The 27211-nt window shown below is 37.5% G+C and overlaps 1 protein-coding gene across 3 annotated transcripts in view; it reads right to left on the bottom strand.

Annotated features, from left to right (window-relative positions):
* Window positions 1–27211, bottom strand: part of LOC150086031 (uncharacterized) — a 371398-nt gene that overhangs the window by 80401 nt on the left and 263786 nt on the right. For all 3 annotated transcript variants that reach the window (XM_090374340.1, XM_090374341.1, XM_090374342.1), the window contains exons 15-17: window positions 24908–25044; window positions 19398–19449; window positions 6105–6219 (exon numbers count right to left, since the gene is read on the bottom strand). In XM_090374340.1, the coding sequence (XP_090230466.1) occupies window positions 6105–6219; window positions 19398–19449; window positions 24908–25044 (304 nt within the window). The remainder of the gene's footprint in view (window positions 1–6104; window positions 6220–19397; window positions 19450–24907; window positions 25045–27211) is intronic.

Below are 27211 nucleotides of genomic sequence, written 5' to 3'. Positions count from 1 at the left end.
AAACCGGACAGCCCTTAGGGAACAGACCAGGCCTCTAAATAAGGACACGAGTTTGGTACTGAGATTTGAAACTTGGAATGTGCGTACCCTGTTGCAGGCTGGAACTATGAACAGCACATAGCAGAGGAAGTTGAAAAGTTTAAGATGGATATTGTTGCTCTCCAAGAAGTTAGATGGAAAGGTAAAGGTGTGATTAATAATGCTCCTGGAGTTGATGGAATATACCCTATAATCTTAAGGGAGGCAGCAAGTGAGTGCAGTGAACCATTGAGGCTAATTACACGAGCATCACTAGACTCTGGGGAGATTCCCTTGGATTGGAAAGTGCCAATGTATCTCCCATACATAAGGGTGGCGTAAGAGTGAAGTGGGAAATTATCGACCTGTCAGTCTGACTTCAATGGTAGGGAAAATCATGGAGGCAATGATCAAGGGTGGAATTCAGGATCATTTGGATCAAATTGAAATTCTCAAGGATACTCAGCATGGTTTTGTAAAGGGAAAATCATGTTTAACAAATCTGGTTCGCTATTTTGCAAAGGGTCACTCATGAGCTGGATTCAGGGAATAATTTTGACATTGTTTATTTAGATTTCAGCAAAGCTTTTGACTCAGTCCCACATGAACGGTTGCTTTATAAGCTGGAACAGGTTGGAATCATTGGGAAAATCCTTAGATAGATAGCAGGATGGCTTCAGGGCAGGTTGGTTGGTTGGTTAGTTGAGTTTTATTGGCGCATCAGCAACTTAGGCTATAATGCACCAAAACAATTAGTAAAACATTGTGACCTAATGAATTAGGTCACTATGTCAGAGTATAAAACAATTATAAACTGAAAAAGACAAATATCTGTAAAAAAGTAACAGTAGTAAATCTTAAAATAATAAGATTTTTTTTTTAAATATGAGTAAAAAGGTTTACTGTTTTTAGGAAACTAAAAATAGCAGACACATTGTCATTGTCGGATAAAATCTGACTGAGTGTATACGGCTCAGTCAGATGGTTAAAAGCGGTAAAACGAGCATTTCTAAAATTGGTACAGTCACATAAAATATGTGTAACGGATAAAATGGTGCCGCACTGCTCGCACATAGGAGGGTCATCAGCCCTCAGCAAAAAGGAGTGTGTAATATGACAGTGTCCTATGCGGAGCCGAGCAAGAACAACTTCCTCTTTGCGATCCCTGCGTAAGCTGGACCGCCAAGGATGGATCATAGGCTTAATTTGACATAGTTTGTTTGTAGTAATCAGTCGATGCCACGAATCTTGCCACTGAGATTGTAAGTTACTACGGATCACTTGCCTGTAGTCTGTTTCTAATTTCCTCTAATCCCGATGTGACTTTCAGGGAAGGAGGCAGAGGGTTGTGATAAATGGCTATTCCTCAGATTGGGTTGATGTAAGAAGTGGGGTTCCCCAAGGATCAGTATTAGGACCACTGTTGTTTCTAATTTTCGTAAACGACATCGATGAAGGGATAGAGGGCGTGATGTCTAAATTTGCAGATGTTAAAATTGGTAGAGTAGTTAATGTTCACTGTCAAGCTGAGCTTCTTCAGAGAGACCTAGATGGACTTCAGGAATGGTCAGAAAAATGGCAGCTATGCTTTAATCCAACAAAGTGTAAGGTATTACACCTGGGAAACAGTAATCCCAGAATAACTTATTCACTTGGAGTTCAACTAAACCCAGCTGGAGGGAAGGGACTTGGGTGTTACGATACGGTCAGGCATGAAATTCTCTGAGCATTGTAAACAGGTTGCAAGGAAGGCCCATGGTGTCCTATCGATGATCCATCGAACTTTTGCAAGTAGAGATAGGGACGTGATAATCCCATTATATAAGGCTTTTGTTAGACCACACTTGGAATACTGTGCTCAAGTATGGAGGACTGTAAATAAAGAAAGACATAGAGCTTCTTGAAAAGGATGCAAAGACGGGTAACTCGCCTGGTGAGATCAGCAAAAGGGCGTCTTTATGAAGAAAGACTTCAAATATGTGGGTTGCAGAGTTTGGAAACTAGACACCTTAGAGGAGATTTGATTGAGGTGTTTAAGGCTCTGAGAGGCATCAGTAAAATGAATGAGGACGAAATTTTCAAGGTTATAAATGATGCTAGAACTAGGGGGCATAAATTCAAGTTACGGGGAAGGGGATGTTTAGATTGGACTGCAGGACGTTTTATTTTAGCTAGGGAGTTATAAATTACTTGAATCACATGGGTCGTAGAGGCTGACAGTTTGGGGAAATTCAAAGGTCAGCTGGATAGTACCTTCGGGTGAGGGAAGCGCATAGGATGATAGGTTTAATTTCCTTTTCTTTTATCAATTATTATGATTTATTTATTTTATTATTTTTTTTTATCATTGTTTTATTCGGTTTTTTTTTTTTTTTTTTTTTTTTTTGCCAGTGCAGCATAACCAAAGGCCTTCTTGCACCATGCGGCCATTACTAATACAAATAATCAAAATTTACAATGCATTACTCTAGAACTGATGACAGACAGGGAGAACAGGGTGTAGGATTTCTGATTTCTAAGAGAATGTGCAGATCAGTACTAGTCTTCACACCAGTGTCTGGGAGAATTTGTATCTTTAGAATTAAAAGAAAATTCCATAATGTGACCTTCATTAATGTGTACATTCCAATTGAAGGTGTGAATGATAATGTTGCAGATGGATTTTATGATGAACTCCAGGCTGTGTGTGAAAGAATTCAAAGATGTGATACTTTTATAACTCCCGGAGACTTCAACGCTAAACTAGGCAGGGAAGAAGTTTTCATGATCTATTTGGGAGACAGCCTCCATGAAGAAGCAAACAATAATGGCCTTAGAGTAGCACAATTTGCTGCTGCCAACAACTTTAAGGTCATGGGTATCTGTTTGCAATTCATAAAAGTACATGGAAAATCCCTGGTACAAATTAGGCTAATCAGACTGATCATGTACTGGTCTCTAAGAGGCAGGCTACTGCAATTGAAAATGTCCATTCTTTAGCATTAACAGAAGCATATGATGTAAGAAAGCAAGCTTATACAGCATCAGCCAAAAAAAAAAAAAAAAACACCTTTCCCATTTCATCCATCCAGTCACTCCAAATGCTTATCTAGTTCAGCCTTAAATTCATTTAAGCTTCCACAATAACAGATGGAAGTCTGTTCCAGCAATCAACTACCCACTGGCTTTTTAGGGTGCCAGCTCTGATTCTGATAATTTTCTAGTGGGAGCTAGACCAAAGTATAAAATAGCTCTAATAGCAAGAGGAAAGGCTGAGAAAACTAAAGGGTGGAATGTAAAGAAATTGAAAGATAAACTTGTTGAAGCAAAGTATCAGGCAGAGTTGACCTGAAGACTGCAGGAACAGGAAAAGTGACAAGATTGAAAATGAATGGACTTGCATAATGACCGCAATTCTTGGTGCAGCACATGTAACCTTGGGTGACACCTCAAGACCGAGAAATGAGGAGTGTCAAGCAGCAGTAGAATTGAAGAGACAAGCCAGAGTGAAATGTTTACAGTGGAATACAGAGAATAGTGAGTGAACACTACAAGGAAAAATGGATTGCTGCAGCTAGGATATGTAGAAAGAAAAAGAGAAGCTCTGAGAAGGAAGGTCGATGAAATGGTGGAACATTACAACAAGGAAAGTAGAACGTTTCATAAGAAGATTAAAGAAAGTACACAGGAATTTTCATCACAAGTTACTGTATGTAAGGATCATGAAGGGAACTTGCTGACAGAGAAAGGAGGTTGTGAAACAGTGGAAAGAATATTTTGAGAGCATTTTGACAGGAGATAAGACTGAAACAAAACAGCTATTGTACTATACAGTAGAACTATGCATTGAAGATCCTGGCCTTGAAGAAATTTGAAAAGTTATTAAGTGCTTGAAGAACTTTAAAGCACCAGGAGCTGATGGAATAACTGCAGAGTTGTTCAAGAATGATGTGACACTATGGAAAAAAATACATAACCTGATACTATTAATATGGTCTCAGGAAAAAATTTCTGGATGAATGGACAATTGGAACCATACAGACGATTCACAAGAAGGGTGATAAACTGCTTTGCTCTAACTATAGAGGTATTAACATTGCCGAGTGTTACTTACAAAGTTTTGTCGAGAGTAATTAATAACAGACTCGCAGCATATTCAGAGAAAATCATTGGAGAATATCAGTGTGGTTTCAGACCCAATCGCTCAACTAACCAGATTTTCATTTTGAGGCAGATACAGGAAAAAGCATTTTAGTATAATATACACTTATTTAACCTATATGTAGATTTCAAACAAGCTTTTGATTCACTCAGCAGAGAGGAAATGATAAATGATCTTCTCCTAGGCATACCTGCAAAGATTGTTAGGCTTATAAAAGCAACCCTGGCTGGCTGGCTGTAAAGCAGTGGTGAGAATTGACAATGAGTTGACGATTCCCTTTGACATTAATGCTGGTGTTGGACAGGACACTCTGTGTTATTTAACTTGGTTTTAGAGGTGGCTGTCCGAAAATTAGAAGTGACTGGACACATAGGCACAAAGACAGTGCAAGTCAATGCTATGTTGGATAGTGAAGCACAAAGAAGAGGACTTAGGATAAATGAAGCAAAGACAAAATATATGGAAGTCCGGAGAAGATAACACAGAAAATTTAAGAACCAGCAGCTTCTCGTTTGAGCATGTCAAAATTTCGCCTATGTAGGTTTTTCATGTGCCTAGAAACAGAAGTTTCTATGCACATGAAAAACTAATGAAGTCCAGAGTATTGAACAGACATTTAAAATTAAGAATATACAAAGGTCTCATTAGACCAGTTGTAACATACTGGTTTTTGAAGCTTGGACATTAACAAGTAAAGATGAGCAGTTGTTGAGTATTCTAGCGTGGAATTTTGCAAAGTCTTTCGGCCCGTACAAGACGTTGATGGATCCTGGAGGATCAGAAAGAACCATGAATTTGACAATCTTATTCAGGGTGCAGACATAGTCAGATTTGTGAAGAGCCTGAGACTTGGTTGGTTGGGACATGTTATGAGAATGGATGACAGCAGAACTACTAAGAGGATAATGAAATGGAAACCTACTGGTAGGAGGGCAAGAGGAAGACTGGAAAAGATGGATGGATGATGTAGAAGAGGACTTAAATAGATGTGAATAAGAAGTTGGAGAAGTTTGAGTTCTGGGAAGGCTTACTGGTGGAACACCCTGGGTTATAATGCCAGAAGAAGATGATTATCATTTACACATATTAGCTTACTAATACAAACTGTAATAACATCTTAAAAAGATAAATTAAAAAGGCTTACAAATCCTCAGACTGTCAACCACTGTGACTTCACCAGTTAATAATAATAATAAAAAAAAAAAAAAAAATCAGTGGCCTTAATGGTCTTTTCATATTAGTGATGTCAATTTCTCTTTTTCCAATTTGTGAAAATTGGTATGTAATGTTTCACCTCATAGGCTGCTTAAACGACTCAATTTATTATTTGGCTACACTTCTTCACCTTGGAAAAGATACTAAGCAAAATCTCTACCATAAACAACTTTTCCTAAATATCTTCTAAATAAATATAACAAGTTTTAATAGTGATATGAATTTTTTCAGCAATATTCCATAAAACAAAAATAATTGTTTCAAGGCAGACATTACTATGTCAAGTAACAGGAAGATAAACATAAAAAAAAAAAAAAAAAAAGAAGTGACATGTGTTAATAACATTATACAATATAATATTTTTGAAAAGGCAATTCATTAAATTGGTAAGAGTAGAATTTTCCAATATATACAAATTATTAAACTGTCCATCAATTTGTGACTATAACAAAAATAGAATGCCATAAGCATGAAAGTACAACCACAGAGGAGTATGACATGGCTATAATTTGTTGCATCACATTGGACACACTATACTGTCATGCTAGTTACTGGATAGATAAGAAAGATAAGTAGCACACACGTATTAATTAGACATCATAAAAGTATGACACTATAATTTTGATCAATTCAGTATTTTTGTGAGAAATTGCACAACTTTTTACAGTACATTCAAATAATCCCTAATCATAATATAATCTATTTAAGTTCAGGAAGAAAATTTCCATACCAAGAGATTTTAACGAATTCCCATCTATCTTTTGTCCTTCCTTCTCTAATTTCTCTGAATGCATTTTCCTCATTACTGATGTGGGTGTAAATGCAGCCACTGTTAGACTCAGTCCCTATAATTTGGAGAAAGTTATGTACGGTTTACAATATTTAGACTGTTATAAACATTGCATCCAATCTAAGAGATCTCATATTTCCAGATATAAAATACATTCATGAGAATCTAAAAACAAGAATGAAACAAGAATAACAAAGGTCTAAATCGAAGAATACAACAGTACTTCCATTAAAATAATCACTACAATGTCATAGTTTGATTAATGTTCGAACATCAAGGATAAATCTCCCAACTACACTCACCAGAGAGATTTCATAAAAACCACACGATGTGAAGCAAGTAATGTCAAATACGAACAGATTTTATAAGCTTAATACCACAGGGCCACTGGGCAGAAACAAATCAACAAGTTCTAGGCATTCTAGGTTACAAAATAAAATCATCATTTTTTTTACTAAAACAAAAAAATATTTTTAATAAATGTAGTCATGGTGATTTGATTCTACACTGTATTTTGATTTTGGTAATTATATTATTCTTCCATTGGCTATGCTTATAATGTTATTTTGTTTATCACATCACCCCAGGGGCTCAACACCTGGGGAGTATGGGCTTGGCAGACCCAGGGTCCTGGAGCTGGATATCATCATTCTTCTCCTTCTTGGTGATTCCTTTTTACTCTCTCTCTCTCTCTCTCTCTCTCTCTCTCTCTCTCTCTCTCTCTCTCTCTCTCTCTCTCTCTCTCTCTCAGAGAAATGAGATGATCTGAATTTGTTCTTTTCCTTGGACATTCCATCTTAAAATCTCATCATTTATCTAAATCTTGGTTTTTCGATAAATGTGCTAAGGCTGTTAAATTTAAATTTTGCATATTGCAAATTGGCCTGTATTTAGTTCTACAGGTTAATTTTCTGCTTACACTAAAGCTCACAACAATTGTAAAGCAGTTATAAATTAATTCAAACTTAATTTTGAACAGGCTGAGTAGAAAACTTTCTTGTCCAAATGAGTTGAGCATTTTGGTGCATTTATAGTCTTAGTTGCTGATGTGGCATTAAAATCTGAAACAACAACAGCAGTTTGATCTCTTTGCCAAAGCTGTTGACTGCAGCTTTTGTCCATCTATACATTTATTGCTGTTAAAACCTGATGGTTTTAACAGAGATAGGAGTGCATCCTTGGGTAAGGATAAATCCGACTTACTGGCATCCCATTTCTTGTGTTCACAATCTTGGTAATCTACCTCCAGCTATACGTAGTACACTCCACTTGTTGTTTGCTATACTCTTCCGACAAATGGATATTAGAAAAATTCTGAACAGTTGATACCAAGAAGGTCCAGGTTCTGATGACAGTTCTCCACCTGCCCTCAAAATCTGTGCTCCTGAGCTTGCTTCTGTTCTGTGATGCCTTTTTATGTTTCCTTATTCCAGTGGTGAACTGGCTGGATATGAGAATTTCCTTCTGCTGGAAATTCTCATATCCAGCCAGTTCCTAAAAAGGGTGACAAATCCCTCCCATTCAGTTATCACCCTATTACACTTCCTCTACTCTTTCCAGAGTAATGAAGAAATCCATCAACTGCCAACTCTTAAACCATCTTAACCTTCTCTCTGATCAATTATCACCAATATGGATTTTATCAGTGTCCCACTGGTATGATACATTGACTTGTTGTTACCCATCTATTAGACAAGTTCAATAGAAAAGTTTTTGGTAAAAATTCAATCAGTTGCTCCTGACATTTTGAAGTATTCACATTGTTTTTGCATAAAGGTTTCCTAAACAAGCTTCTGTCTTATGGATTGAGGTTTTTTTTGTTAGTTAAGTATCTAATTTTCTCTCTGACTGCTCACTGTGTGTGATGCTAGATGGCTCCCTAATGCTGATGTTCCCCAAAGTTCAGTTGTTTTTTCTCTTTTCTTGTGTATTAATGACTTTCCACCGACTGGAAACCCTATCCATAGGTTCTACCTTCCAAATTGAAAAACCTTGGCTTGCATAAATGCTTCAACTTCCCAAACATCAACCACCGATTCCTTAAATGCCAATCTCTATGTAATTCTCCAGTGGGATAAAGCATTAATTCCTTTGTTAATTTCAATTCTAGAACTCGGTCCTGTCTTTTTCTCTGAAAAGGAATCCACTAGCCCTGTGCTTCTCCTTGATGACACTCAGATTTCTAGTCAAGATCACATAAGAATATCTCTATTAGGGGTTATTGCAGTTTCTAATTTCTCTCATCGCTTGGAATAAAAACATCACATATGTGCAAACCAAGAACATTTCATTTTTGCACATCTGTATTGCCTGTTCATTTCTCCAGTGAGTCTGTGGCAAAAAACAAATCCAGTACTTCAGCTACAATATACAGTATGTGGATATTCTCTGATGTGTGTGTGGGGGAGGGAGAGAAAAGAAATTGCTGGATTTCTATTAGTCTTGTTTTAATATAATTTGGGATGGTGCTTGACAGATCTTTCTGAAAGAGCCAAATATAAAATTTCATGAAAAATCCATTCACTAGGAGTTGAGTTATTACAAGTGGATAGCTTGTGGAAGACAAATAGGTTGAAGAGAGAAAATTGTCTGGTATTCTGGTAGGTAATGAAGCACTGTAGTTATTAGTAATTGCAAAAGGTCAGCATTTCAACCATTTGGGTTCCTAGAACAAGAAAACTAAAGCCAGTTGGAGCTGTGAGCACTAGAATCAATACTGATGATGCCGCACTCAAATGTTTCTAAAAATCTATATAACAGTTTGAAGTCTTATCTAACCAACAGAAAAGTACGAGTTACTAACAAATATCAGACAGTTACCAGATTCATACACCGGGGTTGTCCGCAGGGCTCTGTGCTTGGCCCGTTCCTCTGGTCTATTGTCTTGGACGAGTTCCTGGGCTTGGACCTTGGGGGGGGCTGAGCCCTTGGCCTTTGCGGACGACCTTGTCCTGTTGGTGCGTGCGGACACTAGGTCGTCCTTGGAAATTATTGCAAATGCGGCGCTTGTGAAGCTCCAGAACTGGGCAGCCTTGCACAACCTTACCATCTCGGCAGAAAAAACAAAATCCATTCTCCTCAAGGGCACACTACAAATTAGAAGACCACCTACGATGAAATTAAACTTCACCCCCATCCGACTGTACACAGAGGTTAAATACTTAGGTATTTACATTGACTCTGGTCTTACTTTCCATAACCACCTGAAATATCTAGCCACCAAAATCCGGAAGTATGCCGCCATGATCAGGAGGGTGAGCAGATCCGACTGGGGCTTGAAGCACAAAGCTCTGACCCTCATATACAAAGCAGTATTTGTCCCGATTGTTTGCTATGGTGCCTCCACCTGGTATAGACAAGCTACACTAACAAAAAACAAACAGAAGCTGGATACAATTCAAAGGTTCATGCTGCTATCAATTAGTAGGGCGTGCCGCACTGTTAGCACCCCTGCCTTGCAAGTTCTAACAGGTTGTCAGCCACTCTACCTAGAAGTAGTCAGGCGAGGCCTATATTACCACCTTAGGAAAGGAACACCAGCTGAAATAGTAAATCTCCAGCTGGATCTTGCAAATGACCCCAAGATAGAGAAGAGGAGAATCACCCAACACCTACAAGCGATATGGCAACAGAGCTGGGAAACCACGCAGAAAGGAGACATCACGAGGCGATTCCTCCCAACTATAAACCATACTCACCCAACAGCCCCTCCCTGGTTCTCACCTGGTCTGCACATGACGTTTATTATCACTGGACACGGCCCCTTCCGTCAGAAACTCACAGCTATGGGGATTGAAAGAGACCCGCGGTGCCACTGTGGAGAAGAAGAGTCCTGGGGGCATCTCATGTATGAGTGCCCTGCCTATGACAACAGTAGAATCAAGTTTGCTACCGCAATTCAAAGGAATCCACGAAACCAAGAGTCCTCGCTGCTGCTCGATGAAAACACACACAGGGCACTAACTGTGTATGCGCAGGAAATCTTTGCACTGAGGCTAGCCAAGATTGCTGAAATGAGAACAACACTGGATCATGCTGCCCAAGGCCTGAATCAGACTGGCGTGGGTTAGCTCCTTCTCTGCTAGAGGACACTGCCTTGACAACTTACAAATCCTTTAAGGGTAGGAACACTGCTGGTACCATTCTGGTGCGGGACTGCTGGCACTCATCGAGTGCGGGATACTGCTGCAAACCCCTTATAGGGTAGGATCAGCCGGCACCGTTCTGGTGCGGGATTGGTGGCACTCTGGAGAACTTCTGAGTGCGGGATACAGAGTCCATTGGCCTCTGGTGATCATGCAGGGGCACCTGTCCCCTGCTACTTTAACTCCCACCCCCAGATCCCTATTTTCACCTCACCAAGAGCGGACTGCTCCTTAACTTCAGTCCGTCCTCCTTTCCCTCTTTCTGTTCCTTCTAACTCGTACTCCTGCTCTGTTTTCTCCCCCCCCCCCACTTTTTTATTTTTTATTATTATTTTTTATTTTTTTATTATTATCTTTTTTTTTTTTTGTATTATTATTTTTTTTATTTTATTTATTTATTTATTTTTATTTATTTTTTTTTTTTTTTCACTTGACCTTTGTCAGGAAGCTTAGGCAACCCTGGCAAAGGCCAGCCAGAGTATAATGGGCAGCCTGGCTCACCTCCCAGTGGTGGTGGCGGGCAACGTGGGGTCCCACTAGGGGCTCTGCGGCCAAGCAGCCAGAGACACAACAACAAAACATAACACTACTCTGACAGAAACCAGACATTACACCTTTTCTGGCTTTTACAGAGATTCTGTACTTCTTCACAAAGTACCATGGTGCAGATGTGGGAAACCACAGGTGGCGCCTTTCACAAAACACTATGCCACTATGTAAGGAAAGTTTTCTGAAAAAGTATAGAAAAAAACGGGAAGTCAAAGAATTCCAAGTGATTAGTGCAGTTATGAGAAAGAAAGGGGCAACGAATTTAACAGAATGGGGTAGAGAGCTTTTAACCTAGAGGAGACTATAGATCAGGAAGTATTCCACAATATCATGGGACTCGGCAGACTGAAGTGGAAATGGACATCAGTGAAATTGGAACTGAGAGTGCATGTGCGCGCACGCACGCACACTCACACACACAGAATGAGAAAGTTTTTGGGAAATTTAGAATTTTTTTTGCAGATAGGTTAGTTCTATTAGTCTGACTATTTGTGATGCATTAAATATATAAAATAAGAGGGGGGGGGGAATTTGACATATATGAATTATTCAAATTTTTGGATATTTCATTCACATAGCAAGAATTTACCCAGCTCCCTGACACAACCTGGCCTTTACAATGCTACCTGTATACTCACTACTCAGACTCCCTCCAGTCATTAGTCGACCAAGATGCCTCCTAGAGATGTACCAATAGGTTTGGTCCGGTTGGTCTTGGTTTAGAGCTGTATCCTCACAAAATTCAGGGAAAATTGGTCTCTTAAAATAGGTTAATATCATAACCTTAAAATACATCACTCAACACTGCATGATGGAAAAGATGGTGCTTGTGAGAGCTTTGCTCTGGAGACTAAACATGGGTTTCACCACTTCAAACCTCCAATAAGCATAGTGATAGTATTTCATCATTTAATAAATCATCCACCACCTAGTTTGCATAGTGACACTGTGGGGCAGCATTCTTCTGTGCGATATATGGATGCCACACCTTGATCTCTGCTTACTTGGTTTACATCCTGCATATGAGAGGTTACCCCCCCCCCCACGTGCAAGATGTGAACCAAGGTTGGTATTGGTATGGTTATTTCTGGTGGAAGGGCTACTTAGGCCATATTGTGCCTATAAACAAGATGAGGATTACAAGGTGTCTGTAAAAACAGTTAGAAACAATTATACAGATGTATCTGTTTTAAGAAGCAGAAAAATTCCGGGAGATTTGCATCATTACCTATGAGCTGTGGGAGTATCAAAAGGTTCTTGAAGATTTGGGAGATTACTGAATGAGGCTTTTCGGGCATCAGTGTATAAGGTACATTCAACGAGAATGTGCTTTATTGTAAGAACAGAGTTGCAGTGCGTACACTGCGGAGGATCGTTTCCTGTAAGAGGAAAAATATGGGTGAGCTGACTGTGCCCGATTCGTGCTCTAGCCAGGATGACTTCTTCCTTTCTGTTTACACAAAAACTGGAAACCCATAACTGTGGTTCAGGTTTTATTTCACAGAGCTTGTTATTCGGTTGAGATTGCCATAGACGTGTCCATTGTTCCTTACATTATTTCTTATATGGGATCTGTAGTCCATGTATGGAACATAGTAATCTGGCGATGCTATGTTGGATGAATGTTTGGCTGCATAGTCTGCTTTTTCATTCCCTGATATCCTAGTGTGGCTTGGGATCCAGCAAAAGATGACTACTTGCTGGTAATCATGGATATCCATCAGCTGAGATTTTATAGATTTTATTAAGGGATGCATTGCTGAGGAGGAATTTTGCAAGGCTAAGATTGAACTCTGTGAGTCAGTATATATTACACTTTTTTGGATGGACAGATGGAGAATGTTTTCTAAGGCAAGCTTGATAGCACATAATTCAGCTGTATAACTGCTGCATTTGGTGGGAAGTGAAACAGAGATAGTGTTAAAGGGAAAGACAGCTGCAGCACCGACTCTACTACCAGACTTTGATCCATCAGTGTATACTTGCGTAAAATTGGGTAATTTTGTGTGAGAGCACTATGCAGTTGCTATATGTTGGTATTTGCAAGCGAACGTTTTTCCCCAGTTTAGGAAAGAGCTGTCACAGGATGGTTTAATAAAAGATCATGGAGGATCTGAACTGTTCAGATCATGGAGGATTTTGTTCAGTTGTATATTCCAAGTTTGTGATAATTCCTGTAATCTGATGCCAGTAGGTCAAACTGCTCTAGGTTTATTTCTGTAGTACATTGTGAACTGTGGATTGTAAAGTATTGGCCAATTGGGGTGAGAAGGCAGACTGCATAGTTCAGAAGTAACGTCTTTCTCCTGAGGCTGAGCGGAGGTTCATGGGCTTCGATATAAAGACTTTGCACTGGCGATGTTCTATAAGTGCCTACTGCAATTCTGAGGGCAGAATGTTGAATAGGGCAAGACGTGCTAGCACGCTTTCCCTAGAAGAATTATACACCAGGGCACCATAATCGAGGCGAGATCTGATTAGGGCTCTGTACAAGTGAAGTAAGGTGTAACGACCTGCACCCCATGATGCAGCAGAGATAATTTTTAAGTTCATTTTTTTCTGGCAAAAAGTCCTTAGATGTGTGATATATTCTGAGAAGTTCAGTTTATTATCAAAAGTTAGACCAAGGAGACGAATGCTATTCACCACTGTGATGGGATGATTAGTTAGTTGTACCTCTGGATTTGGATGCATCTTTCATTTATTACAAAATGTGAATGACTCTAGATTTCTGATAGGATAATCGGTAACCATTCTGTGTCATCCACAGCTCAATATTATTTATAGATGTTTCCAGCTGCCTTTCGATAAAGCTCATATTTTGCGAGCTGCAAGAGACAGTCAGATCAGCATAGGCTGTAAATTCATACATCCTATGCTGATGATGAATTTACAGCTTTTGGAATATTTTTTGTCATCTGATGTATTTTAATTGCAAATAAGGTTGCACTGAGTACAGAGCCCTTGGGACTCCTTGTATGTATGTTTGTGAAAGTACTTGCCGATAGCAAACTTGAAAGGTCCTATGTTGTAGGAAATTCTGTATAAAATATGGTAAGTGTCCTCTCAGGTCCAGGGAATGAAGATCTCTCAGGATACCAAACCGCTAAGTGGTGTCAAAGGCCTTCTCTATGTCAAGACATACCATTACTAGATGTTTATTTTGGATCATGAGATCTAGAGATGATCAGTGTTTTCTGAAACCAAATTGAAAGACATAATATTTAGGGAATCAAGATACCATGTTAGTCAACGGTGTATCATTTTTTCTATGGTTTTACTTAAGCAGCTTGTGAGTGAAATGGGTTTGTAATTGTTTGGAATAGAACCCCCTGGTTTGGGTATCGTCAGTACAAAAGCATGACGCCAGAAGCTGGGGAAGGAATGCTCCATAAATATGTAGAAGGTAAGTAGCGAAGATTTGATTTGATTTAGATTTTATTGGCGCATTAGCATCTAAGGCTATAATGCGCCAAAACCAGGTAATATATAAAAATTTATTAGTAGCGAAGATAATAATTTATTGTCTAGATGTAGCATTACGTAGTATATTCCATCTGGGCCAGCAGCACTGTTCTTAGCAGTGGATAAAGCTTCTTGTAGTTCTACCAAAGTAAGTGGTGTATTGTATTGGAAAGAGGATGTAGTCCTAAATTTCAGATGGGATTTTTCCGCTAAAGCTTTAATCTTTTGAAATGATGGATCATATGTTATAGAGTCAGACAACTGTGAAAATATTGTCCCTAGGGTATTTGCAATCTTTGCAGGAGTAGATAGCTCCTGCCCATTCATGGTGAAAAGTGGGGACGACGAAAGGAGAAATTTGCCATTTAATTGTCTTATTTTCCTCCAAATAGTTCTTACATCGGTATTTTTTTATTAATTGTAGTTGTGAATCGAACCCAAGAGTCTTTTTGCTTTCTTCCTAATATGGCGGGCTTTAGCTCTAATTTTCTTGTAATTTATAAAATTAGTGGTGGTAGGATGTTTGCAGAATAAATTCCACGCAGGGTTTTTTTTCTTTTTTTATATTCTTACAGTCCTCGTTCCACCAATAATTTCTGGTTCTATGAGTCCTTGGTTCTACGAGTCAGAGTCCTTGACTCTGACTGTGGGATGGCAGTGGATGCAGCTGCTAGAATTTGTTTTGTAATATGGTCAGCAACTGTCAATCAGATGAGATTTGATGATCTGATTGTCGAAGGATACGTTAGTGGTGTACTTTGCCCAATCTGCCTTGGAAAATTTCCATTTTGTGTGAGTTTCTGAAGGTATGGAGTGTGATGTTTCAATTTTACATATTATAGGGTAGTGGTCACTGTTGAGTGGATCATCCAGAGCTGTCCACTGGATACTAGGGAAAAGGATTGTAAAGCAGATAGAGAGATCTATTGAGACTGTTCCTGTTGGGAGGTGGAGGTAAGTTGGTGAACCAGTATTTAATATGGTTAAATTTCGTCTGTCAATAAGCATTTCAATGATTTTTCCTCGTCCGTCTGTATCGGAAGAACCCCACAATGGGTGGTGTCCATTGAAGTCACCCAATAAACAGAAAGGGGTTGGCAACTGCTGAATGAGATCTTCAAGTTCATGTATGGTACAAGGACGACTGGTAGATTGAAGCAAGTGTTAGGGTAATGCCAATTGCTATTCGCGTGGCAACAATTTCAACAGTAGTTTGCAACTGAATGCGTTTGCAGGGTACTCTTCTATCTATAAGTATGGCTACCTCTCCGTGAGCATTATTAGTAGCAAGCCTGTCTTGCCGAAAGAGAGTAATTTTTTATCAAAGGTGACACCTGAGGTGTTAAATGTGTCTCTTGTAAATAGATTCCAATTGGTTAATAACACTTAATTATCTCGTGGATGTCGTCGATATTGCTGGGAAAGCCTCTGCAGTTCCATTGGATGATGTTTTTCATTGTTTAGATTTAAATTAAGCAGCTGTGTCTGTCTGCTTTTTGGAATCTGTTTCTGTCGGTCAATTTTGTCTCTCTTTGAAAATATTGGTCTGGCCTCTATTACATCTTCTGGATGAATATCCAGAATGGTTTCCGTTTTTTCGTGAGAGCAAGTCTCATTTGTGTCCATGAAGAAAGATTCAGCATGCTGCTTGTTACTGGGATCAGGAGTTTTCTGTTTGACTAGATCTTACAGGAGTTGTATGAGTAACAAGCAGTATCGTGACTGGTGTGTTATTAGATCTATTAGAAGTCTGTTGCTTTGAGGACTGAGGTACAGTGAAGAGTAAAGTTCTAGCCCATTCAGAAATAGATATGCTTGGTGGGATTGATGTATCTGTTTGAACTAATATTGAATGAAATTTTTGAAACTCTTCACTCTGTCACAAAGATAAACATTTCTGCTGGTTGCCTTTTGTAATCCCATCTTTCTCTTCAAAATGAGTGCAAAGATGTGTCCAACCAATCCACATCTATTCACTGTTTAACTTAACTCTACAGGAACTGCAGTAACTGAAATAAAATCAAAATTCGTATGCATTACTTGAACAGTTAAGTGGTGTATGGCAGTAAAATTTCCATTTAAAAAAATTTAGACAAAAGACATTATTCCAAGTTTGGCATATGTTTGCTAATAAGGAACACCTGCAAGCTGATAAGAAGCTGTTAATCTCTGAAACATCTGCTCTGGCACTGTCTTCATTCCATATTCAGGTAATGATATGCAACCTAAAAAGATATTACCAACTCGTATGGAAAACTGTGGGTAATAGTATTTGCCTCACCCTTCACACAAGCGCAGAATATCTCTCCATAATCAAAATCAAATGCAGGTATTAAGTATGAATTTTCATTCAACTCCAAACTTGCAGAACTAACCTTTCCCATTTTTCATTTATCCCGCTATTTATGTTCTTTGAAACAACTTTCCTTCACACATATTTCCTGATAATTACAATATACAGAAATTCAAGTTAATAAGTATCTTTTCAACCATCAACCCACATGCAATATGAAAGTTCGCGACATTCCAATATCTTTCGTGATTAGGTTTTATCATAAAGTCTAAAACATCCAATTTAAGCCTTTATGATAACAAATTACCACAAAGTCAAACAAAGCATGGGAAGGACCACTGCCTATTCTATCCTTAATAAAAGAGACTATATGGTTGTTTTCCATTAAGGTTATTATTATATTAATACCACTCTTATACCATGTGAAAGTAATAATATAGTTTATTAGGCTGTTTGCCTACATTACTATAAAATAAAGTCACATTTCGTGTATCTGACCGATGATAGGTATTGGGTAAGATACCTGAAACGTCACTTTAATGTACAGCAATGCAGGCGAACAGCCTAATAAACTATATTAATTTCACGTGGTATAAATATAATAATAACCTTAAAAGAGACTACAATTATGCATGGAAAACTTGTCGTTTGCCTTCAGATGTTTCAGCTAACTAGCTTATGCAACAGGTTCTTGAAATTCTAAATATGTCAGAATTCACAATTCTGCTGTAAGTATTTAGCCATTCTCTGAGCTTGGTTTCCTTAACAATGCATCTTTATTTTCAAATACAAAGAGTTCAAAGACTGTCTTCAGGCACAAATTTTGCTTGCTTTTTCCGAACCACTGAGTTTTGGCAGGGATGGAGCAATAGGATGTTTGTTTGTTATTTGGTTTTTAGGAGCATTAGCAACTAAGGCCATATTACTCCGGGAATATGGCCTTAGTTGGTGGTCATTCCCTTGACCTTTCCGCATCCTCCGTATTTGGTGGCGATGGGCTCGAACCCCAGTCTAATCAAGAAGCATGTGCTACACACTGCTGCTCCTTCCCACCTGGCTACGGAGGCACTGGAGCAATAGGAGGTAATAATATAAGAGTGCCAGCTAACAGGTATTTTAAGAACTCAAAGCATTGTGTGATGGTAATGAAACTCTTAAGGTTGAACAATTATATCAGCTTGTGTTCCAAGAGAACACTACTCTGCATCCTTTTCAGCAAATGTATGTTATTGCTTATTGGTTTCGGTGCCTTTTTTGCCATCTGATATGTTCAGCTCTGTTTTAAGCTTCTATATTTCTTTTCGCACATGCTCATGAGTATGCACGATGCATAATTATGCATCAGTGCTCAGTGTGCTTCAATTCCAGTCTTTTGTCTCAGTGTATCCACACCGATATTACATAGATATTAAACTCTTACTCTTAACGTATTATGCCTTGTGAATTTAGTTAATTTTTAAATATCATATAAACCTTTTTGCATCTCTCATATTGGGTGATTATCTTCACAACTGGGTTGTCATGTCTGCAATACCAGGGTACCTGCCCACCCACCCACCAATGATAGGCCAACAGCTCTGAAACGGTGCCGTCTGGGTGGTTGTACTCTCTGAGAATAAGTAACAATGGTGAAGAGTTATTTATTCGAGGTAGTGCAATACCATTGCAATTCGTTGTGCAGGAAGAGCACAATATGAGATACAGAGCAAATGATACCTCCCACACTATCACCGTAGTTTCTTAAGAGTTATCTACGGTGTACATACACCAATATTATATAGATATTAAACTCTTACTCTTAACGTATTTGCCTAGTGCATTTAGTTAATTTTTAAAAATTTATTTTTACATATTGTACTACTTATATTGCTTATAAGTAATGTATGCGCTTTGTGTGTATACTACCTATTATATTAATCATGTTTACTATGGGTACTATACAGGGGATCCGGAAAAGGTGCCCTCGGAATGGATCTGGAAAAGTTGAACATTATTTATATAACCTTGAAGAGGACTTCTTCCTGCACAGGCTGGACTGCATAATTTGTACCAAAATGCAATTTTGGGTACACTCAATGAGCATTTTGGTGAATGCATTATCACGAATTGGTTCCCTGGATATTTTGGTTATGGACATGAGACCATTTATACTTGAAGTAGGAGCCACGAACCCCCAAAAATATTTAACCATATATGAATATGGTTAATAACTTTAATATATTAATAAGTTATATATTATTATAATATATTAATAGGTTAATACATTAATAACATTTTTTTTAAAAAATACAATGATATATACAGGTTTACTTAGGCATATGTAATATTCACTAGATTTTGTGACAGATATACCTGTATTTTCCATCACTGTTAACAAGATCTACTACAAATCTACTGCAAAAAAAATCTACTTTATTGTCAACTTCTGTGAATCACTTTCATAAGTTACACAGACCACAGGTTGGGAAACACTGGTGTAGACCAACATATTCATCTAACCTTAACCCATGCAATTATTTTTTTATATGGGTATCTGAAAGATCATGTGTATTGAAGCAATTCACAATTTTCAGCATAGACATCAATATTTCAATCACTGAATGTGTTTCTGTTGGCAGACTATTCTCCAAAGTCTACCATAGTGATTAACACCAAAATAATTTCAATACTTTTAAGTATATCAAAAAATATATGCAATTTACACTGAAACATCTTTTTTGATTAACCATATACATTCATAAGCAAACTGACTGAAACCAAAGTTTTAGTGGTATTACTCACTTTTGGGGATGGATTTGTAGTTCTGTTGCCAGATGAAGTTGGTACACGACTCCTAATAGAGAGAGAGAAAGGGGGAATAAAATACATTTTTGGAAAAGCATTTTGAGCTAACAAAATAATAAATACTCTTCAAAAAACGCACAGAATCTAGTAGTGTCTCCTGTTAGTACAATTTAATTTCAAAGTTACATTTCAGAAATTTAGGACACTAATTTCCAATTTTTTTTTTTAAAGTTAACATTGCATACATACAGTGCTAAGTTCTTAAAAGAGCAACCATTCATTAAAAGCTGTTATACGTAAGTGGACAATTGATTATGAATAACCCTAATTATAATCTCCATCTGCTTAGTTGTGATTTTGGGTCCACACTTTGTGCATTATGGGAAAGAATTTCCAACTAATGTAACCCAAGTTGTATGATATCCCTGGTGCTCTCTGCTTTGAAATGGCTGTTACATGAAGATAATATTTAAAGGAGTGTGGAATACCTGAAGTGGTTCAAATTAAAAAGTGATCCAATCTTCAATCCAAACCACTTGTTTCTGATGACTGCTCCTTTTCTCCAGTAAGGGATCCTGATATATCTTTGTTGCTATTATATGCAAACACCCAGCTGTTGATGATTAAACTTCACACCAGCCGGAAGATAAATAAATTTTCAATACTGTAACTAAAAACACTTTATTTACAATAAAATAAGTAACACTGATAAAATATACTAAAAACCTAGAAATTAAAAGCAATAAAATTTGCTGTAGCTTTCGGAGGCAGCAGTCTCCTACCTCAGCAGCATGTCTACTGCGCAGCACATCCTTAAATAGCAGATCCATGGCACACATCACATGGTTCCACAGTTGGAATTTTCCATTTGTGTACTGGAACCTGAAATAGCCCAGGAGCACGCTAGCTGAAACCGTTCATCACATCCAAGAATGACGGTTTCCAGGAGGGGGGGTGTGGACGTATACCCCTATCCCTATTAATAGTATTGCTAGCTGCCCCAATACATAAGCTCTCAAGCCATTTACGGTCCCAGAACCCTTCTGCATGATCTGTGATGACAGCATCCTCTGGGGAAATTTGGTGTTGTTTCTCCTAGAAATGTTCTGCCACAGCAGAGCTTCCCATAATTTGCGGACTTTGTGTTTACATGCTTCCCCAGCCAGTCTTTCAGTCGCCGCCCCGTCTCACCCACATAACACACCCCACAAGACAGGGTGTGTTATTGAAGAGTGGTGTTAAACTTCTCAACAAGTTTTTAACATAGATGGAATAGGATTTTTTTGGAAACGAATGCCTAAAAGAAGTTTCATATGGGGGGGGACCCCAAGCAACATGCCAGCCTTCAAAGCAGCAAAGGATCGGTTGACTTTATTGTTGGGCAGTAACGCTGTGGGGATTTTAAAGTAAAACCCCTTTTAGTTTACTAGGAATTACATACGTATATAATTATATATGTATGTAATGGAGAATATTTTATATGTACAAATTTTTAATATTAAATATTTTGACTGACATTTGTGCGTCATTTCGCTATCGTTTATTACTGATTAGGAAATATCCTATGGCATAGACGCGACTCACAAATACATGTTAAATTACGGGAATACAGCGCTCACTAAGAACTCTGTTTTTCGGGAACGAATTATCAGCATTAAGCGGAGGGTCACCTGTATATATGGCAAGGTGTGATACTACCATCTAAGTACTGAGATACACTAACACACAAAATGAAATGAAACCATAAAATTGTAATTTTTTTTTTTTAATTAAAAAAAAAATAAATAACATTTTTGTGATATCATTTTATTTTCCATATTAGGTATACTAGAAATCTTTTACTTTAAATCACTTTGAACCTTGGTACAAGGTCGCAGAATCATACCTTGCAATATATATAATCCTAATTGTAGCACTAATATAGTGCAAAACACTATTGGGAAAAATAACGCTACTGCATCAGGATCTGGAAAAGTTGAGTTGATGGGCTGAGAGGTGGCAACTGAAGTTTAACATTGACAAATGTAAAGTACTGCATATGGGTAGCAGTAATCCCAGAGTAACATATCAACTGAGTGGTACTACACTCAGAGTAGCGGAGAATGAAAAGAACCTGGGGATAATTGTGCAGTAGGATATGAAGTGAGCAATGCATACAGGCTGCATATGAAGTTTTCTGAGCAGTGCATACAGGCTGCAGGAGTAGCTCACAGTGTCTTGTCAATGATATACAGGAATTTTGTAAGCAGGGATAAGGAAGAGGTTGTCCCCTTGTATAAGGCAAGGTCAGGCCACCTTAAGTACTGTATACAGGTCTGGTGGCCTCATTTTAGGAAAAATGTAGAGCTGCTGGAACGAGTACAGGGAATGGCAACAAGATTGGTGAGTGGAACAAAGGGTCGGTATTACCAAGAAAGGCTTAAGTTCTGCTAATTGCACTTCAGGAAACTAGGCACTTATGAGGTGATCTAACTGAGGTGTATAAGGCCTTGAATGGTTTGAGCAAGATCAATGCTGATGGGATTCTTCCTCTTGCTCAGATTACTCACCTGAGAGGACAAATTCAAATTGAAGGAAGACAATTGTAGAATAGATGGTTGATAATTGGAACAAACTTCCATTTGTTGTAGTGGAGGTCAACAACTTAAATAAGTTCAAGGCAGAACTAGACAAACATTTGGAGTGAATGGGTGAGTGAAATGGGAAGGTTTTTTTGGCTAATGCTAAATTACTGCAGGTATGACCTACTAAGCACAAAACTGAAGTTTTTTTTGTAATTATACAAAGAACAGAATATACCTATGAATCTTTCCTTCAATTTGATAAATATTTTCACAGGTTATCTAAGTCTATAAAAATCTAATTTATCAACACATTTTAAATGTTTTATACATACATATGTATTAGGAAATAAAATAATATACAGAAAAGTTAATATACATAAAAGAATCCTTCCACCTGTAATTATTCATTCACAAAATTTAAAAGGAGAATCTTATTTAAAAATGAAAAAAGGAAAAAAAAATTACAAGCAATAATTAAAACTATATAAAATTATGTATGTGAAAGAATCAGTTTTTTTAATTACACAAGGCAGATGATTACCAATTAAAAGGTTAGGAGATACATTTCCCCCTGGAAATTAATTTCTTCCAATTGTTTGTGCTGTGGTTCTTCCACATTTTTTTTGCACATATGGTTTCTAACAGATATAAAGTATAATTTATATTTTTGTAATAGAATTGAGCAAAACCATCATGAGGTGTCCCTGGCAGGCTGCATCCCACACGTAGCATGTTCTTTCATATGGTTTTGGAAGCACAGCACAAAACCTTCAGTGCTCTGACTTTCAATACCACTGCAGTTCTACAAGCTCAGAGGGAAATCTAATCTGTGTGTGAGTGGCCACAAATGAAAACGCACATGTGCGTTTCATTTGTGGCCACTGTGTTTGAATACAGTATTCTAAGTGGCCTCACAACTGCCTTATATAGTGAAATAATCTTTCTATGGCTATGAGCAACTGTTTGATAAAGAACTGACAGGACACTACAAGTCTGCATTATTTGCCTGTCTGAATTGTGCAATAGGATATGAATTTAATGCCTGCCTATATAGGCAGGTAAACCCAAATACTTTCTAACCTATACCATTTTTAACTCAATCCCTCCCACCGTGCAAATTATTTTGAGACTGTTATTTCCAAGTATTTTGTACCTTGCATTTTACAGCATTAAAACATATTTGCAACCACAAACCATTTCTGAGTGGTCCTGAAACCACTCAGAAATGGTTCATGTCATTTTACAGAATTACTCTATTACTCTATTTGTAATATTTTTATTTGTAATTAAAATATTTTTATTAAATATTTTAATATTTAATATTTGTAAACTATGTGTAATATTACTCTATTACACATAGTTTACACTATGTGTAATAGAGTAATAATTAGAAAGAGAAGGGAAGGGAAAGGATATGAGCAAATTTCCCTAGAGAAGGAAAACAAGTGTAAAAAGGTGATGCAAAGTAATCAGCTCTTGAGTACAGGTTTAAATGACAACTGAAAAAATCCGCCAGGAGCCGGATAAAGACTTTTTGATGTTACTCATGACTGTTCAAATCCCTTTGTCAGAAAACTAAGGAAAGCATTAAACAGAGTATTTTTGTTATGATGGAAGGAGGCAAAAGATATCTACCAAGATCATCAATGTAAAAGTCAGAGGAAAATTAAGATTCTGATATGATCTTTGTTCAAAAAATATCTGGATTGCTGTTTAAGGTTTAGGTAAGAGCATATTGCAACAAAAAATAACATGTTTAGACATGTCTCCATGCAGTAAGCTGTTTAGGTGCTTACATCAGTGTTATTGCTGACCAATGATAAAGCAGCTGATGTTCAAATAATACATAGGGTCTTTGAAATGGACAGTACACAAGATTGACAGGCACTGTCATTTTGAGAGCTGGAAGTTTGTCGAAAGTGATCTACAATCTGACTATTTGTGAAATGGTTTACTGAAGGAAAAGACTGGTTGTTTCATCTTGATAATGTACCATTGCACTCACTTCTACTTATATTTTTTGTCAAACACAAAATTCTCAACTCCAGTAACCTATCAGTAGATATGACTCCACACAACTTTTTGTATCTATGAGTAGGATGAAAACTGAAAGATGTCAATTTGATGAAGCAATAACAATGAAAAGTAAAACAATGGTTCAAATATCGGCAAATTTCAAAATTGACTTTCTAGAAATGCTTCGAAGGGTGGGAAAAAAACTGAGCAAAGTGCATCATCCCAAAAGGTCAAAACAACAGTATTTCAAAGGGTATTAAAACTACCCACACTGTAATAATCTTATTTTCACTATATCGTAGCAGCCAAAATACTTTCTGAACACACCTCCTATATCAGCAGAAAAAAACAGTCAAAGACTTTACCAAGAGACCAGATGGCTAAAGTACCATTTTGACAAGAATTTATTATGCTTAAATATTTCAAAATCAGCTAGGTTTTGTTAACTTGTTAAGAATAACTTCAGTGACATATTCTAAGCAAATGTCTAAGCAGAAGATTGAAATAGCAGTTCAACCAAGGAAAAGAGAAACAGAAATAACGGCTGTAATGCCAAATGTCAAGATGGCAAGAATGGCCATGGAACAGAGTACACTGCAGAAAAGGCAATTATGTTATGAGCCAGGTACTTTTGATGCCATTATATATGGATACTGGACCACAGACACTAATTTCATAAGCTGCCACCATATTTTATGTAGTCAGAATAGCACCGAAACCAAGTCAGATAAAGTGACAATTTGTCCAGCATATCTCATACAAATATCGTGAAACTTGCCTTCTATGTTGAAGTGCTTTAATAATATTCGCATGTATCTTCAATTATGCTGAATCCTGCTTAGATGTAGTAGAGTCTAAATGTATAAAAAAAAGTAAGATATATATAAAAAAAAAAAAAATTTTGATTCTATAATGATCAGCACCTACCTTTGAGCTTCCTGACGCTTACGAAAATTTTCCTTTTGCTCTTCCAATTTTCTTTTAATAAGGGCATTTTGTAAAATTGATTGTGTATGAACTGCCAGTTCCTGTGGTGATGGCACTCGGGGCAAAACTAATGGATTCTGTTAAGGAAACAACAATATTTTTAGGTTTATTAAATGCTATCAAATTATGTATTCAGCAACTAGTTATTTAAAGTAGTCACAATTAAGCATTATTTATTATACTGTGGCATACACTTTTTTTTTTTAGTGCTACAGTCCAAATTTATCAAGTACCAGTTTTAGTCAATTAAAGAAATGAATTCCCCGAAGTTGTTCATTAAATAAAAATTCATTTAACAAAAATTAATTTTCCCCTAAACACAGTAAATGAGAGAAGGCATACATATATAAATAACAGCAACAGAAAGTAAATATATAGTACACATGTATGAATTTATTATTAAGAACAATTTTAAATGAATAGTATAAATTAAAAAGAACAAAATGAGAAAATAAATTACACAGTGCTATCTGAAATCAATGGGCGATGAAAACTCATTTACTTTTAAAAGTTGATTGTTGTAGTTCTAAGCTGATGAATGAGGAGTTCCTGGATCCCCAGGCTTCATTCAATCAAGTTTCAAGTGCCATCTGGTTAGCTTGTTTCTTTAATTTAAAGAACTCCCTACAGTAAATGAAGTGTTTATCTTTACTGTTCATGTTGAGTCCACATTCCATATTTGGGTCATATCTTTTCGAAAATTTCTAGAGCTTGTTCAAAAGCACGTGACATGCTTCGTAGTAAGGCATTTTGCTGAGGGTTTTTTTTTTCCTGTGCTCAGTTCTAAGGTCTTTGTCATATCTATAGTATGGAACTACAACTCTACTTCATTAACTTCTGTAAATTCTGCTTTCTGCCAACTGAAAAAAACCTGTCTGCTAATCATTTACGGAATGAACCCATTTGGGGCAATTTCTTTCAAATAGCATTTGTTCACAGTTGCAGTTTACTTTATGCCATGATTTTTCCATGCTAACCAATGTATATCTAATTCAGAATTAGTATTAACCAAATAAAATGCACAGAAATAAACATGTGAAGCATATTATATATGTACAAACTCAGTGATCACTGAACTGTGACCATCACATTGGTAATTGATTATGCCACATAAATCACAGTATTAAAAATCAAACAGCTTCATATGCTAGAACAATTCATCTGGTCATGGAAGTCAAAGTAAAATTAGCATTATGGGATATAGTAAAGATATCACTGAATTTCAAAAGGGTATGGTTGTAGGTGTTCATGCATTGGATGCTTCCATAACGGAAACAGCATGTCTCATCTGTTGCTCATAGTGTACTGGGTGTACAAAAATGCTGTCAAACTAATTTGCGCCGAAAGAACTGTAAAGGATTCTGCAAGGTAGATTATGTGTGCGTTCATGGTGAGTGAAGGGTGTAGAGCATTGTACAAGCTGAACAGCAGGTCACAGTGATTCAGCTGACATCAAAATACAATATTTATACTGTTTTCATCTGGCCGTATAAGTCAAAGTGATAAATTAGTGTTATGGGAAGTAGTAAAGATACGGAGTTTAAAAAGGCCATGATTGTGGGAGCACACCTAAGAAGTACCCTCTTTTCACTGCTGTTCATTGTTGACATCAAATGCTGCGGAACATGTGTACCCTGCCATTTGAATTTTTTCATGGATGGAAACAGGATGTTCAGAGATAATGTGCCATATCATCAGGCCCACACTACACATGATTTAGTTCAAGGAACACAGTGAAGATATCACCCATCTTGAGTGGCCTCTAAATTTGTCTGACCTCAATTCAAGTGAGTTGTTTTGTTATTTGGTTTTTAGGAGCATTAGCAACTAAGGCCATATTGCTCCGGGATATGCGGTGGTCATTTCCTGACCTTCCCGCATCTTCAGTATTTGGTGGTGATGGGCTCGAACCCCAGTCTAATCAAGAAGCGTGTGCTACGCACTGCTGCTCCTTCCCACCTGGCTACGGAGGCGCCAATTCAAGTGAGTGAATCACACCATCTATTTTGGCACTGGAAAGCCTTGCAGGCAGCATGGCTGCAGATCTCTACTTCAGACATCTAGTGGATGTCAATGCCTGGTTTACAAGGGGCACTTGAAAAGTTCATGGCCCAAGAATGAAAGGTTTAGTTGAGGAGTCTGGTAACATGTTAGTTTTCAACAATCCTCCTTTGGAATCAATACACTTTTTCTGGTGAATAACTGGGGATGGTCCAAGATTTAAAAGCTATACTCATGCAGTGG

The sequence above is a fragment of the Mastigoproctus giganteus genome, chromosome 5, assembly GCF_048544385.1.
Source record: "Mastigoproctus giganteus isolate SK-2022 chromosome 5, ASM4854438v1, whole genome shotgun sequence".
Classification (NCBI taxonomy): domain Eukaryota; kingdom Metazoa; phylum Arthropoda; class Arachnida; order Uropygi; family Thelyphonidae; genus Mastigoproctus; species Mastigoproctus giganteus.
Note: the sequence above shows the minus strand (reverse complement) of the source record. Positions and strands in the feature narration are given on the sequence as shown.